This window comes from Bos javanicus, chromosome 19 (assembly GCF_032452875.1).
Source record: "Bos javanicus breed banteng chromosome 19, ARS-OSU_banteng_1.0, whole genome shotgun sequence".
NCBI lineage: Eukaryota > Metazoa > Chordata > Mammalia > Artiodactyla > Bovidae > Bos > Bos javanicus.
Genome location: NC_083886.1, coordinates 50,499,682 through 50,522,639, shown reverse-complemented (window position 1 = coordinate 50,522,639; position 22,958 = coordinate 50,499,682). Strand labels below are relative to the sequence as shown.

The 22,958-nt window shown below is 38.0% G+C and overlaps 1 protein-coding gene across 18 annotated transcripts in view; it reads left to right on the top strand.

The window, feature by feature from the left end:
- Nucleotides 1–22,958, top strand: part of BPTF (bromodomain PHD finger transcription factor) — a 133,218-nt gene that overhangs the window by 86,609 nt on the left and 23,651 nt on the right. For 11 of the 18 annotated variants that reach the window (XM_061392385.1, XM_061392383.1, XM_061392381.1 and 8 more), the window contains 10 exons: nt 1,025–3,335; nt 7,604–7,728; nt 8,464–8,592; nt 11,000–11,150; nt 12,110–12,233; nt 15,128–15,374; nt 15,736–15,897; nt 16,115–16,266; nt 17,138–17,246; nt 21,457–21,674. In XM_061392385.1, coding sequence (XP_061248369.1) covers nt 1,025–3,335; nt 7,604–7,728; nt 8,464–8,592; nt 11,000–11,150; nt 12,110–12,233; nt 15,128–15,374; nt 15,736–15,897; nt 16,115–16,266; nt 17,138–17,246; nt 21,457–21,674 — 3,728 coding nt within the window. The remainder of the gene's footprint in view (nt 1–1,024; nt 3,336–7,603; nt 7,729–8,463; nt 8,593–10,999; nt 11,151–12,109; nt 12,234–15,127; nt 15,375–15,735; nt 15,898–16,114; nt 16,267–17,137; nt 17,247–21,456; nt 21,675–22,958) is intronic. The other 7 variants (XM_061392389.1, XM_061392390.1, XM_061392388.1 and 4 more) reach the window with 3 other exon arrangements.

Here is a 22,958-nt window from a genome sequence, read left to right as displayed (position 1 = left end):
CACCTGGGGGTGATAAGAAAGCACTGGATCTAGTTGGCACAGCAGGAAAGGTACTGCTTTGTTTCTTTTCTATAACAGCATTATTGAAACATGGTTCATATGCCATATACTTCATCCACTTAGAGTGTACAGTTCACAGAGTTGTTCAGCAGTCACCACGCTCAATTTAGAGCATTCTCATCACCCCAAACAGAAACCTCATATCCACTAGCAGTTGGTCCTCTATCTTCCCTAAATCCCAATCTGCTTTCTGTCTTTATGGATTTGCCTGTGTTGGACATTCCGTATAAATGGAATCAGGTAGTATGTGCTCCTTTGTGTCTGGCTTCTTTCACTTTGCATATTTTCAGAGTTCTTCCATGTTGTGGTGTATATTAATATCAATAGTTCATTCCTTTTTATTTACACGTAATATTCTAGTGTATGAATACGTCATGTTTTGTTTATCCATTCATCAGTTGATGAACGTCTGTCTTTTTGGCTGTTAAGAATAATGGTAATAAGAACATTTGTATAGAAGTTCTTATGTGAACAAATGTCTTCATTTCTCTTGGGTAAATATGTAGGGATGGAATTGCTGAATCAAAGAAAACTCTGTGTTCAGCCTTTTGAGGAACTTGTCTTTTGTGAACAGTTGTTTTTTAAAAACTAAAGGAGTTAGATAATGCATAAGCCTTAAGATGTTTTATAAGCCTAAAATAAATGAAATCTTACGTGAAGGTACTGGTGTATGCAATAGATATCATGTACTAATTTTTTATTGTGACATTCCATCATTTTTAGATATTGAGAATCAGAATATTTAAATATTTGGTATGTATGTGGTTTTTAACCTTTTATAAAGTTTAGCCCTGTCCATTGACCTACTTTAATCATATCAGGAACTTTTAAATATATAGCTATTTATAGTTAAGATTTTGAATAAAAGTAAGAAAAACTGGTATTTTTTTAAAATAAAAATATTATCATGAATTCCACATTTCAGGCTAAAAACTACATTTATATCAATGTCTTTGTTTCACAGATGTAAAAGAAGTTTTAGATTCTGACAATGATAAATCCTTTAAAGAAGAACCGATGGAAATAGATGATGATGTGAAAACAGAGTCCCATGTAAATTGTCAGGAAAGCTCTCAAGTAGATGTGGTCAATGTCAGTGAGGGTTTTCATCTAAGGACTAGTTATAAAAAGAAAATCAAATCATCCAAACTAGATGGACTTCTGGAAAGGAGAATTAAACAGTTTACACTGGAAGAAAAACAACGCCACGAAAAAATGAAGTTGGAGGGTGGGATTAAAGGTTCGGGAAAGACCCCTACAAGTTCTGTGAAAAGTCTGTCTGAGTCACCAGTCATAACGAAAGTAAAAGAAGGATGTCAGAGTGACTTGCTTACACAAGAACAGAGCTCTAACACAAGTAACGATAAATCCGAAGACTCAACTCGGGGATGTTCACAGAGTGATTCCTCAATTCTTGGAATCACTGACCCTGATCATACAGCAAACAAACTTTATTCAAAAGATCAAATGTTAGAGGATGTCTCCATTCAGAGTGCAGACACACACTGTCAAAAACAAAATTCTGTTCGAAATGACATGGACGAGGGTCTCTCTGACCCTGCCAGTGAAGGCCAGGAGCCCAGTAAGATGAAAACAAAAGGAACTGATTTTCTCATTGATGACCCTAAACTAGCTAGCACAGATGAAATTGGCACTTTGATCTATAAGAACAGAAAACCATTCATACAGGAAGATAATGACACCACTGTGTGTCCCTCCCAGAGCCCTTTGCTTCCATCAGTACCTAAAAGTACTGATGATAGAGATATCCCGTCTCTGTCAAAAGCAGTAGACTTTGAAGGAAAACTGGGATGTGACTCTGAATACAATAGCACTTTGGAAAATAGTTCTGATACTATGTCTGTTCAGGACAGCAGTGAAGAAGATATGATTGTTCAAAATAGCAATGAAAGTATTTCTGAACAGTTAATAACTCAAGAACAAGGTAGTGAAGGCTTTGAACCACTGAAACGTGAATTTGTTTCAGATAAGACTACTGGAAGCTGTGATGACAGGCTGCAGAGTAAGGTAAATGACGCAAATGGTAGAAAGCCAAGTCAAGATCAGAAACTAGAGGATAGACCACTTAATAAATGTATCGATCAAAACAGTCTGAAAAGTGTCACTGATAAAAAGAATAATGAAAACCGAGAGTCTGAAAAGAAAGGACAGAAAGCAAGTACCTTTCAAATAAATGGAAAAGATAATAAAGCTAAAATATATTTGAAAGGTGAATGCTTGAGAGACATCTCTGAGAGTAAAATAGGAAGTGGTGACATTGAACCAAAGGTTAATAATATAAATAAAATTATTCCTGAAAATGATATCAAGCCTTTGACTGTTAAAGAATCTACTGTAAAGCCATTCATGAATGGTGATGTCATCATGGAAGATTTTAATGAAAAAAACAACTTGGAAACAAAATCATGTTTACTGAGGTCTTCGGATGCTGAAGGTGACTACCATGATAGCCTGGAGACACTGCCATCAACCAAAGAGTCTGAGAGTGCCCAGGCCGCCATGCCTCTGCCGTCTTGTCCAGAAGGCAGTTCATCCAATCAGGTAGAAGATATGGAAATTGACATCTCCAAAGTTAAGAAAGTTACTTCGTCCCCTGTTACTTCTGGAGAGGAATCTAACCTCAGTAATGATTTTATTGATGAAAATGGCCTGCCCACCAACAAAGATGAAAATGTCAATGGAGAACCTAAAAGAAAAACGGTCATCACAGAAGTCACCACCATGACGTCCACAGTGGCCACAGAATCAAAAACCGTAATTAAGGTAGCAAAGGGCGATAAGCAGACTGTGGTCTCTTCCACGGAAAATTGTGCCAAGTCCACTGTCACGACCACCACTACAACAGTAACCAAGCTTTCCACGCCCTCTGCAGGCAGTGACGTGGACATCATCTCTGTGAAGGAGCAGAGCAAAACTGTGGTCACCACAACAGTGACAGACTCGCTGACCACCGCAGGAGGCACTCTGGTAACATCTATGACCGTGAGCAAAGAATATTCCACAAGAGACAAAGTGAAACTCATGAAGTTTTCAAGACCCAAAAAGACTCGTTCAGGTACAGCTCTGCCATCGTACAGAAAGTTTATCACCAAGAGCAGCAAGAAGAGCATATTTGTTTTGCCCAATGATGACCTAAAAAAATTGGCCAGAAAAGGAGGAATCCGAGAAGTCCCTTACTTTAATTACAATGCAAAACCTGCCTTGGATATATGGCCATATCCTTCTCCTAGACCAACCTTTGGTATCACTTGGAGGTATGTACTTTCAAATGCATTTGAGGGAGGGAGAAAGTTTTAGAAAAATTGTCTAATAAGAATATCTCATTTATGAGATAATAGAAACAAAACAGGGAAATATATATTTAATGGGCATGTTAGTAATGGAAATAAGATACAGAGTTTTTAACTCGGCCAGCTGGTAGGTACTAAAGCTTGCTTAGGGAAAAAAAAATGTTTAAAGACTGAAAATGTAAGGGAATCTTTTAAAATGAAACTCAACTTCACTTTTCATAAGACACAAGAAATGTGTCAAACATAGTTGTTTTTGTGGTCTAACCTTCCAGATATTGCCATGTGTTTGCTTTGGGAATGAAATAATCACAGAATTAGATACTCATCAACCTTCTGGAATGTTTGTGTTTTATTGAATATTTCTATCAGATAATTCATAAAAACAGAAGACATAGGAGACATGCCTATGACTCACACAAGGTTCATCATAATGTAGAAATCTTCCTGAATGTAACTTATTTGCAATGTAAACATTTGTTTTGGAGTTCTCTGTTATTTTTGTGAGGAAAGGTAATCTGAGATTCCTTAGAGAGTTTTTTTAAACCCAGAAATAGTCTTAATTTAAAATTTTCTGGGCATTAAGCTTTGAGGATGAGTCATAAGTACAAAGAGTTGGCAGTTGTAAAATCATGTAGTTTTAAATTGGGGAAGGAGCTTAGAAATTCGTTATCTTTTTTCAGCGCGTAGTAATTTGCCTCTGGCCACAGGGGGAGTTAAGGAGCAGTGCCTGGTTTTCCTGAATCTCAGTCCAGTCCTTTATCTGCTGTATCGCATTTCACATATTTGCCCCTTGCTTTGTCCTTTTCCATGGCCTCGTCTTTTTATCTCTTCACCTTTACATCTGAAAAGGATGGAACATGAACATCAAAAACAAGGAGTTCTGTGGGACAGGCGCAGAAGCCAGGAACGGTCTTATTTGCAGTTAGTTTTCGCCTAAGATCCTGAAGTTCATGACGTCAGCAAGTTCCTGAGCAGACGCCATTTCACTTTAGGCTTCATGTCTTTGTGTCTTTAATATGGTTTCTTTAAGTTGAAATCATACTTTTTCGGTTTTCTTTATATTACAGTTAGCATTAAAAAAAGAAAGACTGTAATGAATACTCAGTATGAAGGAATTAATATGACCATAGTTGGTTTGACCAAGTTTTTTAATAACTCATCTTTTGATTTGAATTAAATATCATCACTCCATTACACATTCAATAGAGACAGCTGAAAAGTACAATTTCTCTGCAGGGCCTGCAATGAAGGATTTGCAGAATCCTGCAGGGAATCAAGGAACTCTTCATTACAGTTCATGGATTTGTAGGATTACTCTGCACTTTTCTGCTTTCTTCATTGAGAGCGGTCCCCAAATGTATCCTTGACTGTCCTGCAGGTAACTTCTTTCCCACTGGAAAAGTTACTGTGTACAAATACTTTAATTAAAGTGACCTGGCACTTGTGGAGGCCGACCTTTCTGCTCCTTTCTATTCTGAAATGGAAGGTAGGCTTGACTGGGAAGCACTGTTCTCTGAGCCAGTTCTGTTCCCATGTTGCCCAGGGCCCTTCTCTGCACGGCTGGGTGTCAGAAGCCTTGTACTGTTATGTTTTAATATGCACTGGGGGCAGTTTGTATCTGTTTAGTTCATTTCTCATTTTTCAATGAGAAATGAGATGGAAATACCTTCCTATACATTTGAAACAGGTATTGCCTTCAGATATATGCTAATGTCTTAATTTGCTGAGGTTGAGAGAACCATAAACCCTTCTACCTAACGGAGGCATGGGTAAAAATGTAATTATTTTTGACTTCAGAATGCATTTAAAAATATATATATATATATTGCTATAAAAACCATGCATGTGAAACGCATTTTTCTACTCACACTTGAATAAAAATATGTCTGATGCTTAGAGTAGGAGCTAAGAGTGCCAAAGGCACACATGTTTGGTCTTTATTAAATTTAATGTTAAGGCTGAGCAATATTGAAAAAGTGAAACTTGTCTCATTGACTCATTAGGGCCTTTTTTTTTCCCCTCTACACTGTCCATTCCCGTACTCTCTTTTCCCCAGGCCCTTATTCTGTGTATCATGATCACTTTGACCCCGTAGTGCTATTAGAAGGATCCTTCTAAAACACAGATCTATCCTGTGATTATTCTGACTAAGCTGAGCAGGCAGGTGTGTTGGGACTTCCTGGTGGGTCAGTGGTTAAGACTGCCCATTTGCAGTGCAGGTTCCATCCCTGGTCAGGGAACTAAGATCCCACATGCTGCACAGTGCGGCCAAAAAGCTTTTAAAATAAAAATCAAGAGGACGTGTTAACTACCGCAGGGCTGGGAGGGGGAGAGTGTTTGTCACCTGTACGTCCCTTTACAACCTGTGCAGAGCTGTGTACATTTTAGAGATCTCCTTAGAGATGGTCTCTGATGTCCTTTAATTCTTCTGTTTGGTGTAGCACATTCTGGCTTCCGCCTTCCTCTCTCATGCCAGCTCCATCTCTTGCTACACCTCCACACCCCTTCCCTCCAGTCCTAGCACACCAGATGTGGTTTCTAGGAAGAAGTGTGAGCCCTCATGCACCTTCCTCCTAAGCACGTGTGTGCCCCGTTGCCTTTGGTCAGCTGCCCCCACACCCTTGTCTTTGAGACTCTAGCAAAGCTCTCATCCCCATCCCTGAGCCAAATCCGATAACCGCTTCCTTGTGCTTTCCTCTGTTAACAGCTCCTGAGGATGTAGGAAGAGATTAAAATTCATCTGTGTCCCCAGCTCCTTTTACTTATTTGAACACATAGATGACACTCAAGTGCTTTTTGGATGAATAAATGAATGAACAGGCTCTAACGCATGGATGTGTTCCCCACCTGGTGGTGTTTCCATTGTAAAACCAGAGATACTTTCAAATTGTTTGTTGAGAGTGAGCAGAGGAGGAAGAAAGAGAAAGAGAAAAACCTCCAAATAAATATCTGATTGCTCCCGTGAGTCTGAAGTTCCCTAGGCATCTCTGTAGGGGTGTGGTCCGAAAGTGACACCTCCCCCTCGCCTACCCTATGCTTCTTAACATTTGCCCTCTAATTTAAGAGCTGTCTGTACAAGTCAGAGGGCTCACACGCTGGTAGTACAGGGAAGAAAATAATAGTACTATAGGTGGAAAAGGGAAGTTAAGAAGTAGCAGCAACTTTTTGGCTAGAGCTTTTTTTTCTCACATTGTTCATTTTTCTAACATTAAGAATGGAAAGCATTGCTTTTCAAATACAAATTGTTTTAAGATTTACCTGAACCTCCATTAGAGGAGAAAATTAATTTCGTTTCATAGTTCTTCTCTACAGTACAGTCAGTGTATTCATTTCAGTATGTGGAAATGTCAGTTAAATACTTAATGATTCAAAACCGCTAACAGAGAATTGACAGCCTAGAGCTACTTTACAATATACTGTTTTTAAGACATGATACTCATTGCAATTGTAAATTCATTCTGGAATGCATTTTTAATATTATTTTTAAAATAATATCTAAAATGTTTGATAACTTTGTATATAGTGCTTAGGAGGAACCTGAACACAGAGATTCCCTTGTCTTCTGACTAGTAATTAATACAGTAATGTCCTTTTATTTTATTATTCATTGTATCAAAGAATTCCAAAACTATACTAATGTTGCTAAAGTGATATTAGTTTTAGCAGTATTTACCATCCAGTAGTTCCATGTTTTGCAGAACCACCATTTGAATACAAAATTTTGGTCCATCTGGAAAGCTCTTGTTGAATTTATGAGATCTTTTTTGGTTTTGTTTTGCTTTTTGAGAAAATTAAACATTTTCAGATTTGTTTCAGCAAAAATCAGTCAGTTAAGATTTTATCCTTCAGATCACTTATCACACTGCTAACATTATTTATTTCTTCATATTTATTTTCTCTCATAATTTTTCTAACACATATTTTAGAACTAGGCTAAATTTATAAAATCTGTATAAATTATTTCCATATCAATCTTACAATGAAATGTTCTTGTTTTACAAATTTATATGGCATTTGAGGTGACTGCAGCCCCTTTTTAAATTGTTAGATGCATGTCATGCCTGGGAATAAAAAAGTTCTTTTCTTAAGGGACACGTAATAACCAAAGCATTTACAAAGCCATATTATAAATATTGAAGTCACAATGAGGACAAAAGGCAGTGCTTCCGTTTAATACAGTGTGTGTATGTGTGTTTATATACATACATGGTTTTTCTGGGTTTTTCTTTCAGGTATAGACTTCAGACTGTGAAGTCCTTAGCTGGAGTGAGTCTTATGTTGCGGTTACTGTGGGCAAGTCTGAGATGGGATGACATGGCAGCTAAGGCTCCTCCAGGAGGAGGGACCACACGGACAGGTAAGGGGTTTCTTATTTTCTAACTTAAGTTTAAAAGAGAAAAATCTCTTTGATAGTTCCTTGTAAGCGTATCTGTTATTTATTAAAAGGTAGTGCTAGTATTTTTAAATGTGCTCAGTTTGCTCAGTGTCCAGCTCTTTGTGACCCCATGGACGATAGCCCACAAGGCTCTCCTCTCCATGGGATTTCCCAGGCAAGAATACTGGAGTGGGTTGCCATTTCCTTCTCCAGGGTATATTCCCAACCCAGGGATAAAGCCTGCATCTCCTGCATTGGCCAGCACTTTACCCCTGAGCCACCTGGGAAGCCCATTTTAAAAACACAGCTTTGGTAAAGTTTGGCAGCATATGCTATAAAATCTTGGGGGTAGGGGAAGGGTTTAGATTATAAGATGAATCACTAATGTGTGAGCCATTGTGAAGTTTTAGAAGTTATTTCTTATACCATACACTGGGACACCTGGAACCCTGTGCTTGCTGCTGCTTTCCTAGGGTTTTTATTATTTTGACTGAATTTTACCACCAGGAACGAAGCTGTCCCCAAACAGCATTTTGCTCAGTTTAGAAATTTTCAGTGAGGAGGACACTCTGGTGATGGCGCTGCAGCTCTTCATTAAGCAAATGTTTCCAGAGGTTTAGTCCATGTGTGTCTTTTTTAAAGCACCAGATGTTGTACTTTTTTATTCTTTGAATATTTTGGGTGGTTATTAATACTGTGTGAATCAAATTGCCATAGAAACATCAGAAACTGAAATCACAACGACAGAAATAATTAAGAGGCGAGACGTTGGTCCTTATGGCATTCGGTCTGAATATTGTATCAGGAAAATCATTTGCCCCATTGGAGTTCCAGAAGCACCAAAAGGTAAGGAGTAGAAAGAATTCTGTTATTATTCACCTGTTATCCTTACCTTTTATGAATTGAAATTTGATTATAATTATTTCTTTAACTGTTTAATAGTTCATTGTCTGTAGATACTTGTGGGAGGCACCTTAAAATGCCTTTTTAACAAAAATTTATTTTTAGTTAGAGGATGATTGCTTTACAGTGTTGTGTTGGTTTCTGCTGTATGTCAGCATGAATCAGACATAGGTATACACACATCCCCTCCCTCTTGACCCTCCCTCCCACTCCATCCCACCCCTCTAGGTTGTCACAAAGCATCAGGCTGAGCTCCCTGTGCTACACAGCGACTTGCCATTAGCTGTCTGTTTTACACATGATAGTGTAAATATTTCAGTGCAACTCGCTTAGTTCATCCCACCCTCTCCTTCCCCAACGGTGTCCATAATTCTGTTCTCTATGTCAGAGTCTCCGTTTCTGCCCTGCAGTGTCGGTTTAACCCTTCATTCAACTTTTGAAAGCAATACTTTTTCATCACAGACAGTTTCATTTTTAAAATGATGTTTAAATAATAAACATAGCAAGATTCCCCTGGGCACTGTGATGTCCACAATCAACAGTGCCCAGCAGAGGAAGGTACAGATACCTCTTATAATTAAGATGTGGGGCAGTGGTTGACACCAGACCATCAGCTCCAAGATTCAAGCCTTCAAGTCTGTCTGGGTGTAGTCCTGGAGCCTGCTGCAGGATCTGACATGTAAGTGGTCAGTGAAGATGTGTGGACTCAAGGGTTCAAGCTCTTGTGTCGTACGTAAGTGCTCAGTATAGAAATAACCTAACAGGCCTAAAGAGTTACTAAAGAAACACGGACAGCTACATGATAGGTACTAGGTGGCAGTTATGTAGAAGAATGGGATCCAGCCCTATTCTCAAGGAAGCAAAAGGTATGATAGTACTATACTTGAAAATCAAAACTATTAATACTAAAAAGAGTGCAGTAAGGTGTCCAGATTCAAGATCTATAATTAGAAGTCAATAATTTTATTTTATATATATAGTAAAAGTGCTTAGGGAAAAATCTGTTAAGAAATGTGTAAAAAGAAAATGCTGTCTATAGGTAGAAGCTTACTATTTTATAGAAGTTAATTGTCCCCACATGTATAAATTTAATTTTTTGAAGCTTGATTGAATTAACTCAAAAGCTCATCTTGGTGAATAAATAGGAATGACTTTTTTGTTGTTTTTTTTTGTGTTTTTTTTTTAATTTTATTTTATTTTCAAACTCCACATAACTGCATTAGTTCTGCCAAACATCAAAATGAATCCGCCACAGGTACACATGTGTTCCCCATCCTGAACCCTCCTCCCTCCTCCCTCCCCATACCATCCCTCTGGGTCGTCCCAGTGCACCAGCCCCAAGCATCCAGCACCGCGCATCGAACCCGGACTGGCAACTCGTTTCCCACATGATATTTTACATGTTTCAATGTCAAGGAATGACTTTTTTGAAAAGAGTACCAACGAGGAGGGTACCTGTCCTAGAAGATGATGGAATACTAGTAGAATTAAAGCAGGGCCGTCCTGGAGCACTGATGGGCAGAGGCACACAGATGGAAGAACGTGCTCCTGGCCAGTCTCGACCTCAGCCGTCCACGCAAAGCACTGCCAGTCTTCTGAGATCACTCTTCTTTATCACTTCGTACAGCCCAGCTCCCACTGCTGTTTCAGTTTCCTTCTGTTGCTTGCCTGTGATTCTGCTGCTTCTCTTTTTCCTCAACATATGGGACGGTTCAGTGCTTGTCTATCCTTACTTTTCATTTTTAAAATCTTTATCATTGGAAATTATATCTATTCTTAATAGTTTCCAATCCCTCCTTTCCATTAGCAACTCTCCAGTCCCTCTTCTCGGTGCCGTGATAGGGAAATACAGATTGCCAGGGCTGCACATGTCAGAGACCCCCACAGCCCACCTGGGAGGAGAATGCCGTGCTTCTTGAAGGAAGGTGGTATCCATGCTGTGGTCTGAAGGATGATTAAGCAGCAGTCAAAGGAGGATGAAGGGAGCTAGGAATAGTGTCCAGGCAGAGGGAACAGGCTGGGTAAAGGCTCATAGGACTTTTATATCAGCGGCCAGCAAACGACGGCCCATAAGCTTTGACCCACCATCTGCTTTTGTTAGTAAAGTTTGATTGGAACACAGCCACACTTACTCGCTTACATGTATGTTGTTTTTGGCTCTTTTTATGATACAAAGGCAGTGTTGAGAAGTTGTAACAGAGACCATCTGGCCTGCATAGTCTAAAGTATTTACCATCTGTCCCTTTAAGAAAACTTTGCCAATCCTTGCTTTTCATATAAGAGAAGATGCCAGAAGTACTATAATTTTAGAAGCTATATTGCTTAGAATACTCTGGTTTCTTTTCCAAAGAAACACCTACACCTCAGAGGAAAGGCCTTCGATCAAGTGCGCTGCGGCCAAAGAGACCAGAAACGCCCAAGCAAACTGGCCCTGTTATTATCGAAACCTGGGTGGCAGAGGAAGAGCTGGAATTATGGGAGATCAGGGCATTTGCTGAAAGGTAAGGAAATGGCTTACATGTGATCAGATATTGAACATTTCTGTCACTTCAGAATTCAAGAATGAATTCTTGAATAGTTTATTCAGTATGTCCTAATTTTGATCCACATTTTGATTCTCTAGCTATGTGTAGTTTATTAAGGGCCTCTTCCTGATTTTTATGAGTTATCATCCACTTGTCAGTTGCGAAGTACCTTGATTTAATGTTTTATTTTTAAATTGAGATAATTTTATACTTTTATGACATTTAGCCAGATTTCACCTAATATTAGATTCCAGATGCCTGATAGGATACAGGCCTGCTCATTTTCTTGCACTTTGCAGATAACTGCTTTTTTTGTTTGTTCTTTCTTTTTACGTACTGAAGGTTTGTAGCCACCCTCCCTTGAGCAAGTCTGTGGGCACCGTTTCCCTGACGCCATTTGTTTACTTTGTGTCTCTGTGTCACGTTTTGGTAATTCTTAACAATATTTCGAAATTTTTCATTATTATATAATTTCTTATAATAATCTGTGATCGGTGATCTTCTTTTTTAGTTGAAGGGTAATTGCTTTACAGCGTTGTGTTGGTTTCTGCCCTGCCACAGCACGAATCAGCCATAAGTATACATACATTTCCCCTCTCCTGAACCTTACTCCCACCCCCTCCCCACTCCCCACCAGTGATCTTGGACGTTAACCACTGTACTCACCGAAGGCTCAGGTGATTATTAGCATTTTTTAACAGCAAAGTATTTTTTAAATTAAGGTATGTACGTTTTTTTAGACGTGATGCTTTTGCACACTTAATAGGCTACAGTAATAGTGTAAATATCACTTATATGCACTGGGAAATCAAAAAAATTCGTGTGACTCACTTTACTGCTATATTTATGTAATTGCGGTGGTCTGGAACCAAACCCACAATATCTCTGAGGTATGCCTGTAGTTTCTGACAAATTCCTCCTTTCTTTCCCTGCAGAGTGGAGAAAGAAAAGGCACAAGCAGTTGAGCAACAGGCTAAGGTTAGTGAACAGAAGAAGGCAGAGGACTTCAAGGCCCAAATGGAGGCTCACCTCAAACAGCAGCGATTGGCTGCCCAGCAGGTGGGGGAGTTGGTACTGTCCCACCTGGCAACGAATTGACATTTTTAGCCAAATTCATGCACGCTAAAAGCACAGTAATTATATGTTTGTGTGGTTTTGTTTTTACGTGTATCTCACACATGTATCTTAATTTCAGTACTTGAAAGTAATTCTGTGGATATACCAAGCTGTGCTTTTGCAGAAAGTGTACATATTTGAAGAACACTGAAGTCTAAGCTCTTCTTTGTTGTATTTCAATGAGTAGTTTCTTTTTTTTTTTCCTGGCTGTGTCGTGTCGTGTGACAGGATCTTAGTTTTCTAACCAGGGGTTGAACCCTCACCTCTTTCAGTGGAAGCAGAGTCTTTTTTTTTTTTTTTTAACTTTTTATTTTGTATTGGGGTATGCCCGATTGACAAACAGTTTTATGGTAGTTTCAGGTGAACAGCGAAGGGACTCAGCTGTACGTATACATGTTTCCATTCTCCCCCAAATCCCTCTCCCATCCAGGCTGCCACATAACATTGAGCAGAGTTCCATGTGGAAGCACAGAGCCTTAACCACTGGACCATTAGGAAAGTCCTGATGAGTAGCTTCTAAGGACAATTTTTCCCTGCAAAATTTTGATCTGTAAAATCTCTGTAGCCTATGAAAAAGCAAATTGTGCCTGACAACTTAGGGACCCACGTAAAAGATAATTACTGTTAAGAAGATTGTTGTTAATTATTGTTGATAATTATTGTTAAGAAGATACTATAAAAGCTTTTAGCCAAACTTGAATATATACATTTTCAGGATATAGATAAAATAGATACCATTAACTTAGTGACACAAAACTAAATTAAAAATTACATACAAAATCAGATTCTTCATTTGCTTACATTTTACCTTGTCCCTCATATTTTATAAAACATTTTTCAAGTTCTTGTATATCTTTTACTGTGGCTTACTATGGGTCATCTTTACTTAGATCACAGTTTGAGATAACAACACTTGGATCTTGTCATGTGTGTCTGTCCACTTATGGAAAGACTGGCTAGCTGTTTTGTTTTCCCTTTTATGGATGTCTTTTGTCATCCCTACGATGTAACCTGAGGTTTTGCTTTGGTGGTTGGGGTGGGCAGGGAGTCAGTTTCTATCATTTGATAACGAACTTTTCTCTGGCAATTGAAAGTCAGAACCTGAACTTGATTTATTTCCCCTGTAAGTCCCCCAGGAGCATTGTTGTCTCTGTTTCTCCCATGTGTGTCAGCTTCTGAGGTGATAGACATACATCCTGGATATAGCTTAATTGAACAGAGCAGGATATAATTAATTTATACATTACTTCAAAATCTTTATTCAGAATCTTTCTTGAAACAGGCCAGTCTTCATTTTAATATGCTTTTCAAATTTAGCAGTGAAGATGATCTTAACTTTTTTTCTTTCATGCAAAAAGTAGGCAATAATGACAGCTAGAATTTAATGACAGACTTGCCTTTTTGAATATGTGTACAAACCCAGCAGATTCTGTGGACATATCAAATCTATGATTTCTTTTACCCTTGTAATTTTTTATGTAATTTTAAAAAGTTATACTTCATTTATAGTTATTACGAAATATTGGCTATATTTCCCATAGTGTACATTTCCAATATTTAAAGGCATAGACCCAGAAAATAGCTATGTGTTTAGGGGGAGGTGTTTGGTCTCCTTTTTTAAAATAAAAAATAACTAATTTAGTCAGATGAGATTTCCAAGAATCCAAAACTAAACTCCTTTTCTTCTGAGAAATGAGAAATTATGTAAAATAGCTCCCTTTATTTTCAGGCATACAGGACATGTACAAAAGTAACAGTAAAAAGACTGGGTGTGCTGTCTTTGCTGAGCTGTTTTTGATGGCAGGAAATACTTCATTGAAATTTGATCTTTGCGTGCCAGTCAGCGCCACCATATACTAGCTTTCTGACCTTAGACTAGTTTTACGAACTGAGCCTCAGTTTCCTCATCTTTAAATCATAATTTAAAGATCCAGGCATTAAATAGGATAATGAAGGTAAAGGGTCTCCCACCAGGTTTGTAGTCCATGCCATCTGTAGTTTTCACATGTGTAAACATAAGCTGTTGTGTCAGTATGCTGTCAGGAAAAGGCAGCAGTCTATGGGGAAAGAAACATTGTCTTTGATAACCCTATGGTCTGAAAGATCAGATTATACCATTCTGTATAAAATACCCTTAAGGATTTTTATGTAAAAATACTTGATCTGAAGATTATAAGTCTAGAAAAATCGTTTATAATTTTCAGCTTGCTTGATTGCAGGTTTGCCAACTTGAATAGTGATATTTAAATATTGACCTGTTCTTGGGGATTTCCCTAATGGTTCAGTGTTTAAGACTCCATTCTTCCACTGCAGGGAACTTGGGTTTGATCCCTGGTCAGGGAATTAAGATTCTGTGTGTCACATGGAAAAGGCCCCCCACCCCCCCAAAAAAAATTGACTCATTCTTTATTATTGGATAAATGATCATCATGATAAAATTAAATCCTTTTACAGGCCCATCATTTGCTGTCTGTTCTAAACTCCACCACTGAGTCACACGATATCCTTGTGTCTAGTAAGATCACCCATGTCTCTTGTGTTTTCAGTCTGAAAGCTTGGAGCTTTGCACGGACTGGGAAAACATGATCATTTCAAATTTTTGTTGTGAAAAGCTACTTTTAATAAAGTTTATGTAATTTAGAGTCATAAAAGTATTGCCTTCCTCAAGAAATTAAATTCAGGTGTGAGTTTATATGAGCCCATTTTTAGAAGTAGAATATTTTTAGAAGTTTGGTGCAATTTCTTAGATTAGAAGGAATTGTGACCAGACTTCTTACAGAATGGCGTTTTTATTTGAAATGATTTTTGTTCATGATTTCTCTCCCTGACTTTTCTAGAAACGATTGGAACAACAGAAGCCTACAGTGATTGCAGCTTCTACTACTTCCCCGACAAACAGCACGACTAGTACCATCTCTCCAGCACAGAAAGTCATGGTGGCCCCCATAAGTGGCTCGGTTACAACTGGAACTAAAATGGTACTAACGACTAAAGTCGGGTCTCCCGCTACAGTAACATTCCAGCAGAACAAGAACTTTCATCAAACCTTTGCCACCTGGGTTAAGCAAGGCCAGTCAAATTCAGGTACACACCTGTGGTTAAATAAAAGATTGCTTTCATTCAAGAAAAAGAAATTTCAGTCCTTTACCTACTGAAATGAAACTTTTCTTTAGAAAATTCTTTTTCTTCTGCAGCCGGTTGAGCAAACCAACTGTAACAGTAGGTTTGTTACAGATAATGTTCCTAATATTACATTAGCGAAACTCCTCTCTTACATTATTTCACTTTCAACATTTACATGGTTCACTTACTTTGAGTGGAGTGGAATGCTTTTCTTAAAAATACAAAAATGAGCCACATTTCATGCATTGGTGCCTTCCTAGAAGTCACTGCGTTGCTGGTTATTTTAAATCTGAAGCTTATCGAATGTCTTATACCCCATTAGCCACCAGCACAGCTGCCACATCTGCTACAACCATTGCCAGCACAGGTCAGACGTTCCAAATTACAGGCAATCCAGTCACTATGGCAGGAAAAGTAATTACCAAACTTCCACTTCCTGCAAACAGCAAGATTGTCGCTGTAAATGTGCCAGCAACACAAGGAGGTAAGGGAAATGTGGAGAGTTTTCACTCACATTTGCCAGATCATGCTGTTGCCATTATTTTTCATTTCCTTTTCACTGATTTCAGTCTTCGGCTCTCACATTTTATGTAGCCCACTAAAACCCCCCGCCACACCTAGTTTCTCCTCAAAAACCAAGCAGTACCTGAGGTGTTACTAAAGAAGCAGTTATTAATGACTTCTTCATCTTTTTTTTCAAGGCGTTGTTCAAGTACAGCAGAAAGTCCTGGGTATCATTCCATCAAGTACAGGTACAAGTCAGCAAACCTTTACTTCATTCCAGCCCAGGACAGCAACAGTCACCATTAGGCCCAATACCTCAGGCTCTGGAGGAACCACAACCACTTCCCAGGTAAGAGTCCTTTATAGGTTTATTTGATGTTAATAACCACATTGGTTGGAGTTTAGAATGGCCTCCTCCAGGATTAATCCAGCTCCTAATTGTTCTTTGCCTTTTACTTTATCTGTGACGAAGTATTGGTTTTTTAAAAAAATCTGTTAGTTATATTTCTAGTGAACTGTTCATTTTTAATATTTTGTTAATACCACATTAGAACAGTTTGTGAATCATAAAGATTGCTTTTCCAGGATTTTACAAAAATATTTATTAATTGAAAACAGTAGGGAACACTGGATCACCCAGGAGAATGTTCAACTAAGAAGTAGAGTGAAAAGTATACTCCACAGCCCTGAAACTAGTCTATCAGCTGAGACGCATACATATTAGATACGTCATTTCTTTGGCACTAGTATTATGAAAAAGGCTTAATGTTTTGCAGACTTAAAATGTTCTAAACCTAACACTGAAAGTAATATGCTCCGTATGAAAGTGCTTTTGGCTTCCGATCTTGCTCCTGTGTTCTCTGGGTTACAGATAAAGATTGGAGCTCAGGGAAAATAGGACTCCTCGTTTTCCTATGAGCAACTGTGGTGGTTATAGAGCAAGCTTTCCTGGGTCTTGTTCTTTTCTTTTAGTCTGTAGGCTATTCTTGGTATCAGTGATGAGGAGTGTCGTATGATCTGATTTGAATTATATTTTCTCCCCTCAAAAGTCTGTCTGTATTCTGATGCTTCATATAATTTAATATGTAATGTCCAAGAGTGTCTGTCATTTCTATAGACATGTTTATCAATATAGAACGTTTAAAGATCTCTGTTCCTGAGTCCATCATGCTCTAGTCTTTTAAAAACATTTAATTCCTTGTCCTTTGTGTCATTTGTAGGTCATCACAGGGCCTCAGATCCGCCCTGGTATGACGGTGATTAGAACTCCACTCCAGCAGTCAACACTAGGAAAGGCAATTATTCGAACACCTGTGATGGTACAGCCAGGTATTCATCCACCCCAGCGTTATCATTTACATCTAAATAGCCAGTGTAGGAAATCTATAATATTCTGTATTTGGCACTCCACATATTAGAAAATACCAATATGAATTAAGATTTCAGAGCATACTAAATTTCTGATTTATCATGGGATGTCCCCATCGATTTTATTTCATTTCTGGCATTGTCAATAAGAGAAAAGCAGATTCAAGTATGCTTGTTTAAAATGTTCTTCAGACCTCTAGTTAATGGGATATATACATTGAAATCACTGGCATAAAGAGAATGAGCAAAGAAATCTGTCTGTGTGGTAAAGGATAGATAAAATCAAGGAAGTGGCTAAGAAGCATTTAAATGGAAAGCATGAGACAAAATTACAAAGGCAATCCCTGCCTTTTTTAATGTAAATGTTAAAGCTCCCATATTAAAAGTTGAAGCCAATAAAGACTTAGTGGAAAAACCTTTATGAGAATATACCTAAAAGCAGATTACCACAAAAGGTTTAAAAAAAAAAAAAGATGGTTAAGGATACATGAAATAAAGGACAAAAAAAGGGGGGGGGGCAGAGAGAAGACATCGATAATCCTATTAATACTGAACAAAGTCAAATTCAAAATTAAAAAAAAAAAAAACCAGGACACAGAGGGTCGTTTTCTTTATTTTGGCTTAAAGCTAAAGATTGCAGTGAAGATGTAATCTTGTATCTTTAAATAAGATGTCATTGACGTATATCAAGCAAAAGCTATTTGAAATCAAGGAAGGATTAGCAGAAGCATAATAGACCAGAACCAGACTATATCAATTTTGTACCTTTAGGAATACGCATTAGTTGCAAATATTTATGAGCTGTTCCTATGAAAATGGTCTTAAAAGGAGCCATAGGTAAAACATTGATGAATTCCAAAAAGTAGAATATGTATAGGCTACGTTTTTTGTAGTGAATCTAGAAATTAATACTAAGGTATTATACTAATAACTTTTATTTGCTTGGAATTTAAAAACGTATGTTTTCAAAAGTAACTTTTATGTTAAAGAAAATGTGTCATTACAAACAGATTGCTGCTGCTACTGCTGCTAAGTCGCTCCAGTCGTGTCCGACTCTGTGCGACCCCATAGACGGCAGCCCACCAGGCTCCCCCGTCCCTGGGATTCTCCAGGCAAGAATACTGGAGTGGGTTGCCATTTCCTTCTCCTATGCATGAAAGTGAAAAGTGAACGTGAAGTCGCTCAGTCGTGTCCGACTCCTAGCGACCCCATGGACTGCAGCCTACCAGGCTCCTCCATCCATGGGATTTTCCAGGCAAGAGTACCGGAGTGGGGTGCCGTTGCCTTCTCCAACAAATGGATTATCAAATAGCAATTAAGCCAGGCTGCAAAGCTGAACTGAGAGGCAAATTCATTGATTCAACAAATATTTGAGCACCTACTCTAGGCAGTTGAAACATGTTGGTGAACAAAACAGACTCAAAAACCCACATTAAACCTTAATCAGAAGTTAGAAAAATATATAAAACAAGTCTTAAATGAAAATAGGAGGAAGTAAAATAAATACAAGTAATAATGATTATAAGGCAAAAGAGGCAAATATTAAACTCTTTTCCTTTGCAAGTCTGATCTTGACAAAAGGAAACAAAATGCTAGTTTACTAAAAGTAGGAATGAGAAAGTGCCGTAACAATAGAGTGAACTAAATCTTTTTGAATAACAAGGCATAGTTATATACTATGTTTATAAATTCCTAGTCTTTTTAAAAAAATTGTTTTGGCCATGCCACATGGTATGTGGGATCTTAGTCTCCTGACCAGGGATCAAACCCACGCCTTCCTGCAGTGGAAGCATTGGAAGCCACTGGACCACCAGGGAAGCCCCTAAATTTCAAGTCTTAATGACTCATATCAAGGGAAGAAATTTGGAGAGTTGCCATACTATTACCTACAAAAAAGAATTCTAGACCTCATGGGTTTATAGGTAAAATTCTCTAAAATGGTTGGAAAACAATATCTTTCTTATAAGAAATAGTTTCAGGGCATAAGAGCAGGGGGTGGGTTTGATTTTTTTTTTTTCCCCATTCATTTTACAGATTTAGCATAATTCTAGTATAAAACATGGTATTTTTTTGAAACAGCAATCCCCTAATGCTTAAGCAAAATTTATCCCAGAGAAGAAAGTATGGTTTGTTATTTCAGTTAATACTACAATGACAACTGATGAAATTTAATATCTATTTGTGTTTAAAAATAGCTGTCAGGCAGCTAACTTAAAGGGAAGATAAAACTCATGTAAAGATGAAGAAAAGTTTATAGATGATAAGTGATAGTAGACTTGCATATGTGAATATATATAAGTGTGTCTGGTGTGTTGTTTGAAAAGCAAGGTGGCCAGTGGGGCTGGGGGGCCCAGTGAAGAGTCTTTGGAGTTGTGGTCAGAGAGATGGAGGGAGAGTGGATGTGTGCTCTGTGTGTGTGTGTCTGAGTATGTGCAGGTCAGCATATCCCTGTGGTCAGGGAGATGGAGGGAGAGTGGATGTGTGCAGTGTGTGTGTGTGTCTGTGTGTGTCTGTGTCTGAGTGTGTGCTGGTCAGCATATCCTTATTCCTACCACCATGCTCGCTAGCCTTTCCCAAAGTTGTACATTCCCAAGATGGAATAAAAAGTGTTTTAATTTTTGAATTTTCATTTCAATGATAATCTAAAAATAAATTAACACGTACATTTTGGGGATCATCTGAATTACATCATATAACCAGTCAGTCCAAACCCTTTTATTCATCTGTGATTATGATGACATTGTGTCAATACAAGATGATGAAATAACTTTCCACGAACTGTTCCTTGAACTTCAGTACAAGAACATAGTGTTGGGGGCCAGAAGTTCGTAAATTCAGGCGCTTGTCTACATACACTATACTATTTTTCAATTCATCTTTATGAATAAATGGATGACAGTAACCAAGAACAGTTTAGAAGAAAGAGAAAAGAAAGAAAACTTATCCTGCCAATTTTTAAAGCATATTTACAAGCCACCAGAATTCAGGAGCATGCTACCAGAGAAAACTAGCCCAGCTGAAGAATCACAGGCACTGCAATGCTGTCATACTGTTTCTGATGGCTGGAATATGTCACTTTAGTGATGGGGCTGGCAAAGGTTCAATGAAATGAGTACCCAGTGGTGGGGGGAGTATGAGTGAGTATAACCTTTCTAAAATTCAATTTAGTATTGTGTGCATACTGTGAACGCAGAATCTTTGGGAGGAGTTCAATCTAAGGAAATAATTAGAAACACAAAAAAATGTATAAGCAGGGATTTCACCATGGTGTTATTTAAAAAAAGAAAAGGGGAAAGTGTTCTAAGGGTCAAAATAGATATAATTTTATATATAATGCAGTAATATTAACCACAAATCATTAAAAGAAATATACACAGAAATATATATGTAGACACAAAAGGACAAACAGGATGCGAACATAAAACTTGAGAAATATGATGTTATTTACTAATGAATAATGAATTCAGACTTTGTAAGTATAAAACTAGCTACCAAAAATTACCATCTGATTTTTTTTTTCCAGTTTTATCAGGTTAAATGAGAAACAGTTTTTAAAGAAGATGATAGAGCTATTTCAATTAAACTTCATTCATTCTATAGATAGTTATTGAACAGTAAATATGAAAGCAGTAGTTAAGCACATTGCTCTAATATTGAGGATATAGGGGTCCTTGCCCTCTTGGTTCTCCCAGACTGGCAGGTAGCTGTAAGAAAAGCTCATTTATAAATATAATTGGCCCAGAATATTCCAGATTATATGTGTTTTATTTAAAAATTACATTAGTTAATTATGTGTTGTTATTTTTAATTTGTATTCCTAAGGAAAGACTGCGTAATGGCATTTTTTACATATTCTCCTCCATCTTCCCTATTATCATTTTGGCTTTAGAGTCACAGGAAGAGCATTGTTTGTTTGTTTGTTTTTTGAACTCTTCTACGGAGAGCAGGAATGGGAGAGAGGTTGTCAGTGAGCTGAGTGAAAACTGACTCATTGACAGCCGGGTGGGTCCTTTGGGTATGGGTATGTGACTAAAGGCATCTGTCTGTCGGCATCCCATAAGTCTTTTTGAAAATTGAGAAAATACATTCATGCGAAGTGTTGAAAGATAAATCTCAACTCAGAGGACCACTCCGGGCACAAAAGCACTCTAATGTTTCCCTGTTTACATAGGTGCTCCTCAGCAGGTGGTGACACAGATCATCAGAGGGCAGCCTGTCTCCACTGCGATCTCTGCCCCTAGTACCGTTTCCTCCACACCTGCACAGAAAGGGTTATCTTCAGGAACATCCACTGCGAATCTGCAGCCTTCAACCTCACAGCCCCCTCGTCCCCAGCAAGGACAGGTGAAACTTACCATGGCTCAGCTCACTCAGTTAACACAGGGCCACGTAAGTAATATGACTTCCCTTTTCACTTTAGAAGTGACCTTATTTATATCTGCTGTAAGTTTTAAAACATGGACTTATTTTCAGAGGTTTAAAAATGTACTTGTTTTAAGAAATGGCTGCTTCCTAAAGTCAAAGAAAAGTACTTTTTAAAGGCAGGATGTGATACCCAACTGTCCAGAATGCTGAGATTGTGTGCTATAATAGCAAGGTGGATAACACATTGAACCACCAAAATTTTATTAGTTAACAAATTTGCTTGGGAAAAATAAATTTTGAGTACATTAAGCTGTTTTCTTGCAACACCCAGTGTTACTATCAGTTCTTCCAGTAGTGATCCATAGAGTGAATGTGGTTGCCATCAAAATCCTAAGAGAGAGGTTTTAAAGTTTGACAAGCTGATTTTTAAAAAATTTATATGGAAGTTCAAAGGATCCAGAATAACTCTTTAATACTTTTGAAGAAAAGGAGGATTTGCCCTATGTAGTAACCTGATATAAAGACTTTAAATTATAGTCCTTCACTAATTAATACAGTAAGGTTCAGACACAAGGATAGGTAGACCAGTCGGTACAGAACAGTGGAAGAGGACCCAAATGTATATGTGGACACTTGATATATGACTTGGATGGCAGTGTGAATCATTAAAAGGACAGACTTTTCAATAAAAGGTCCTGGCTTGGACCACAACCTCACTCATAAACTCAGCTCCAGGAAGATTAAAGTCCTGGCTGTGAAAGATAAGACTATAGTACTTGTTAGAAGGTAGGAAAGGCTTTCTTAAAGACAGAAAATACTCACCATAAAGGAAAAGATTTATAAATTCAACAACATTAGAAGTAAGAACTTTAGTCCATCAAACATGAAAGAGTGAAAAGAGTGAGGGGAAGGTATACATGTCGCCAGCCAAGGATCCTTCTCCAGAAATGAAGAGCTACTACTACAGATTAAGACGGGAAAAAATCCAGATAACGTGGTAGAAAATAAGAATAGACACACTTGATGAGAATAGAGGAACTCTTAAAAGTCCACAAATCCAAAAAACTGCTGAACTTTGTTAGTAATGAGGGAAATGTGTATTAAAACCATATATTAAGAGATTGGTATAAAGTAAAATGTCAGACAAAATCAAGAAAAGCAAAAACATGGAGTAGAATGAACTCTCATATACAACTGATAATAATGGAAATTGGTTTGGCCACCTTGGAAAATTCCTTAATACTTTCTAGCAAAGTTGAAGACTCAGCATGCCCCAGGTCACAGTAGGTGCCCTCCTAGGTATGTTCT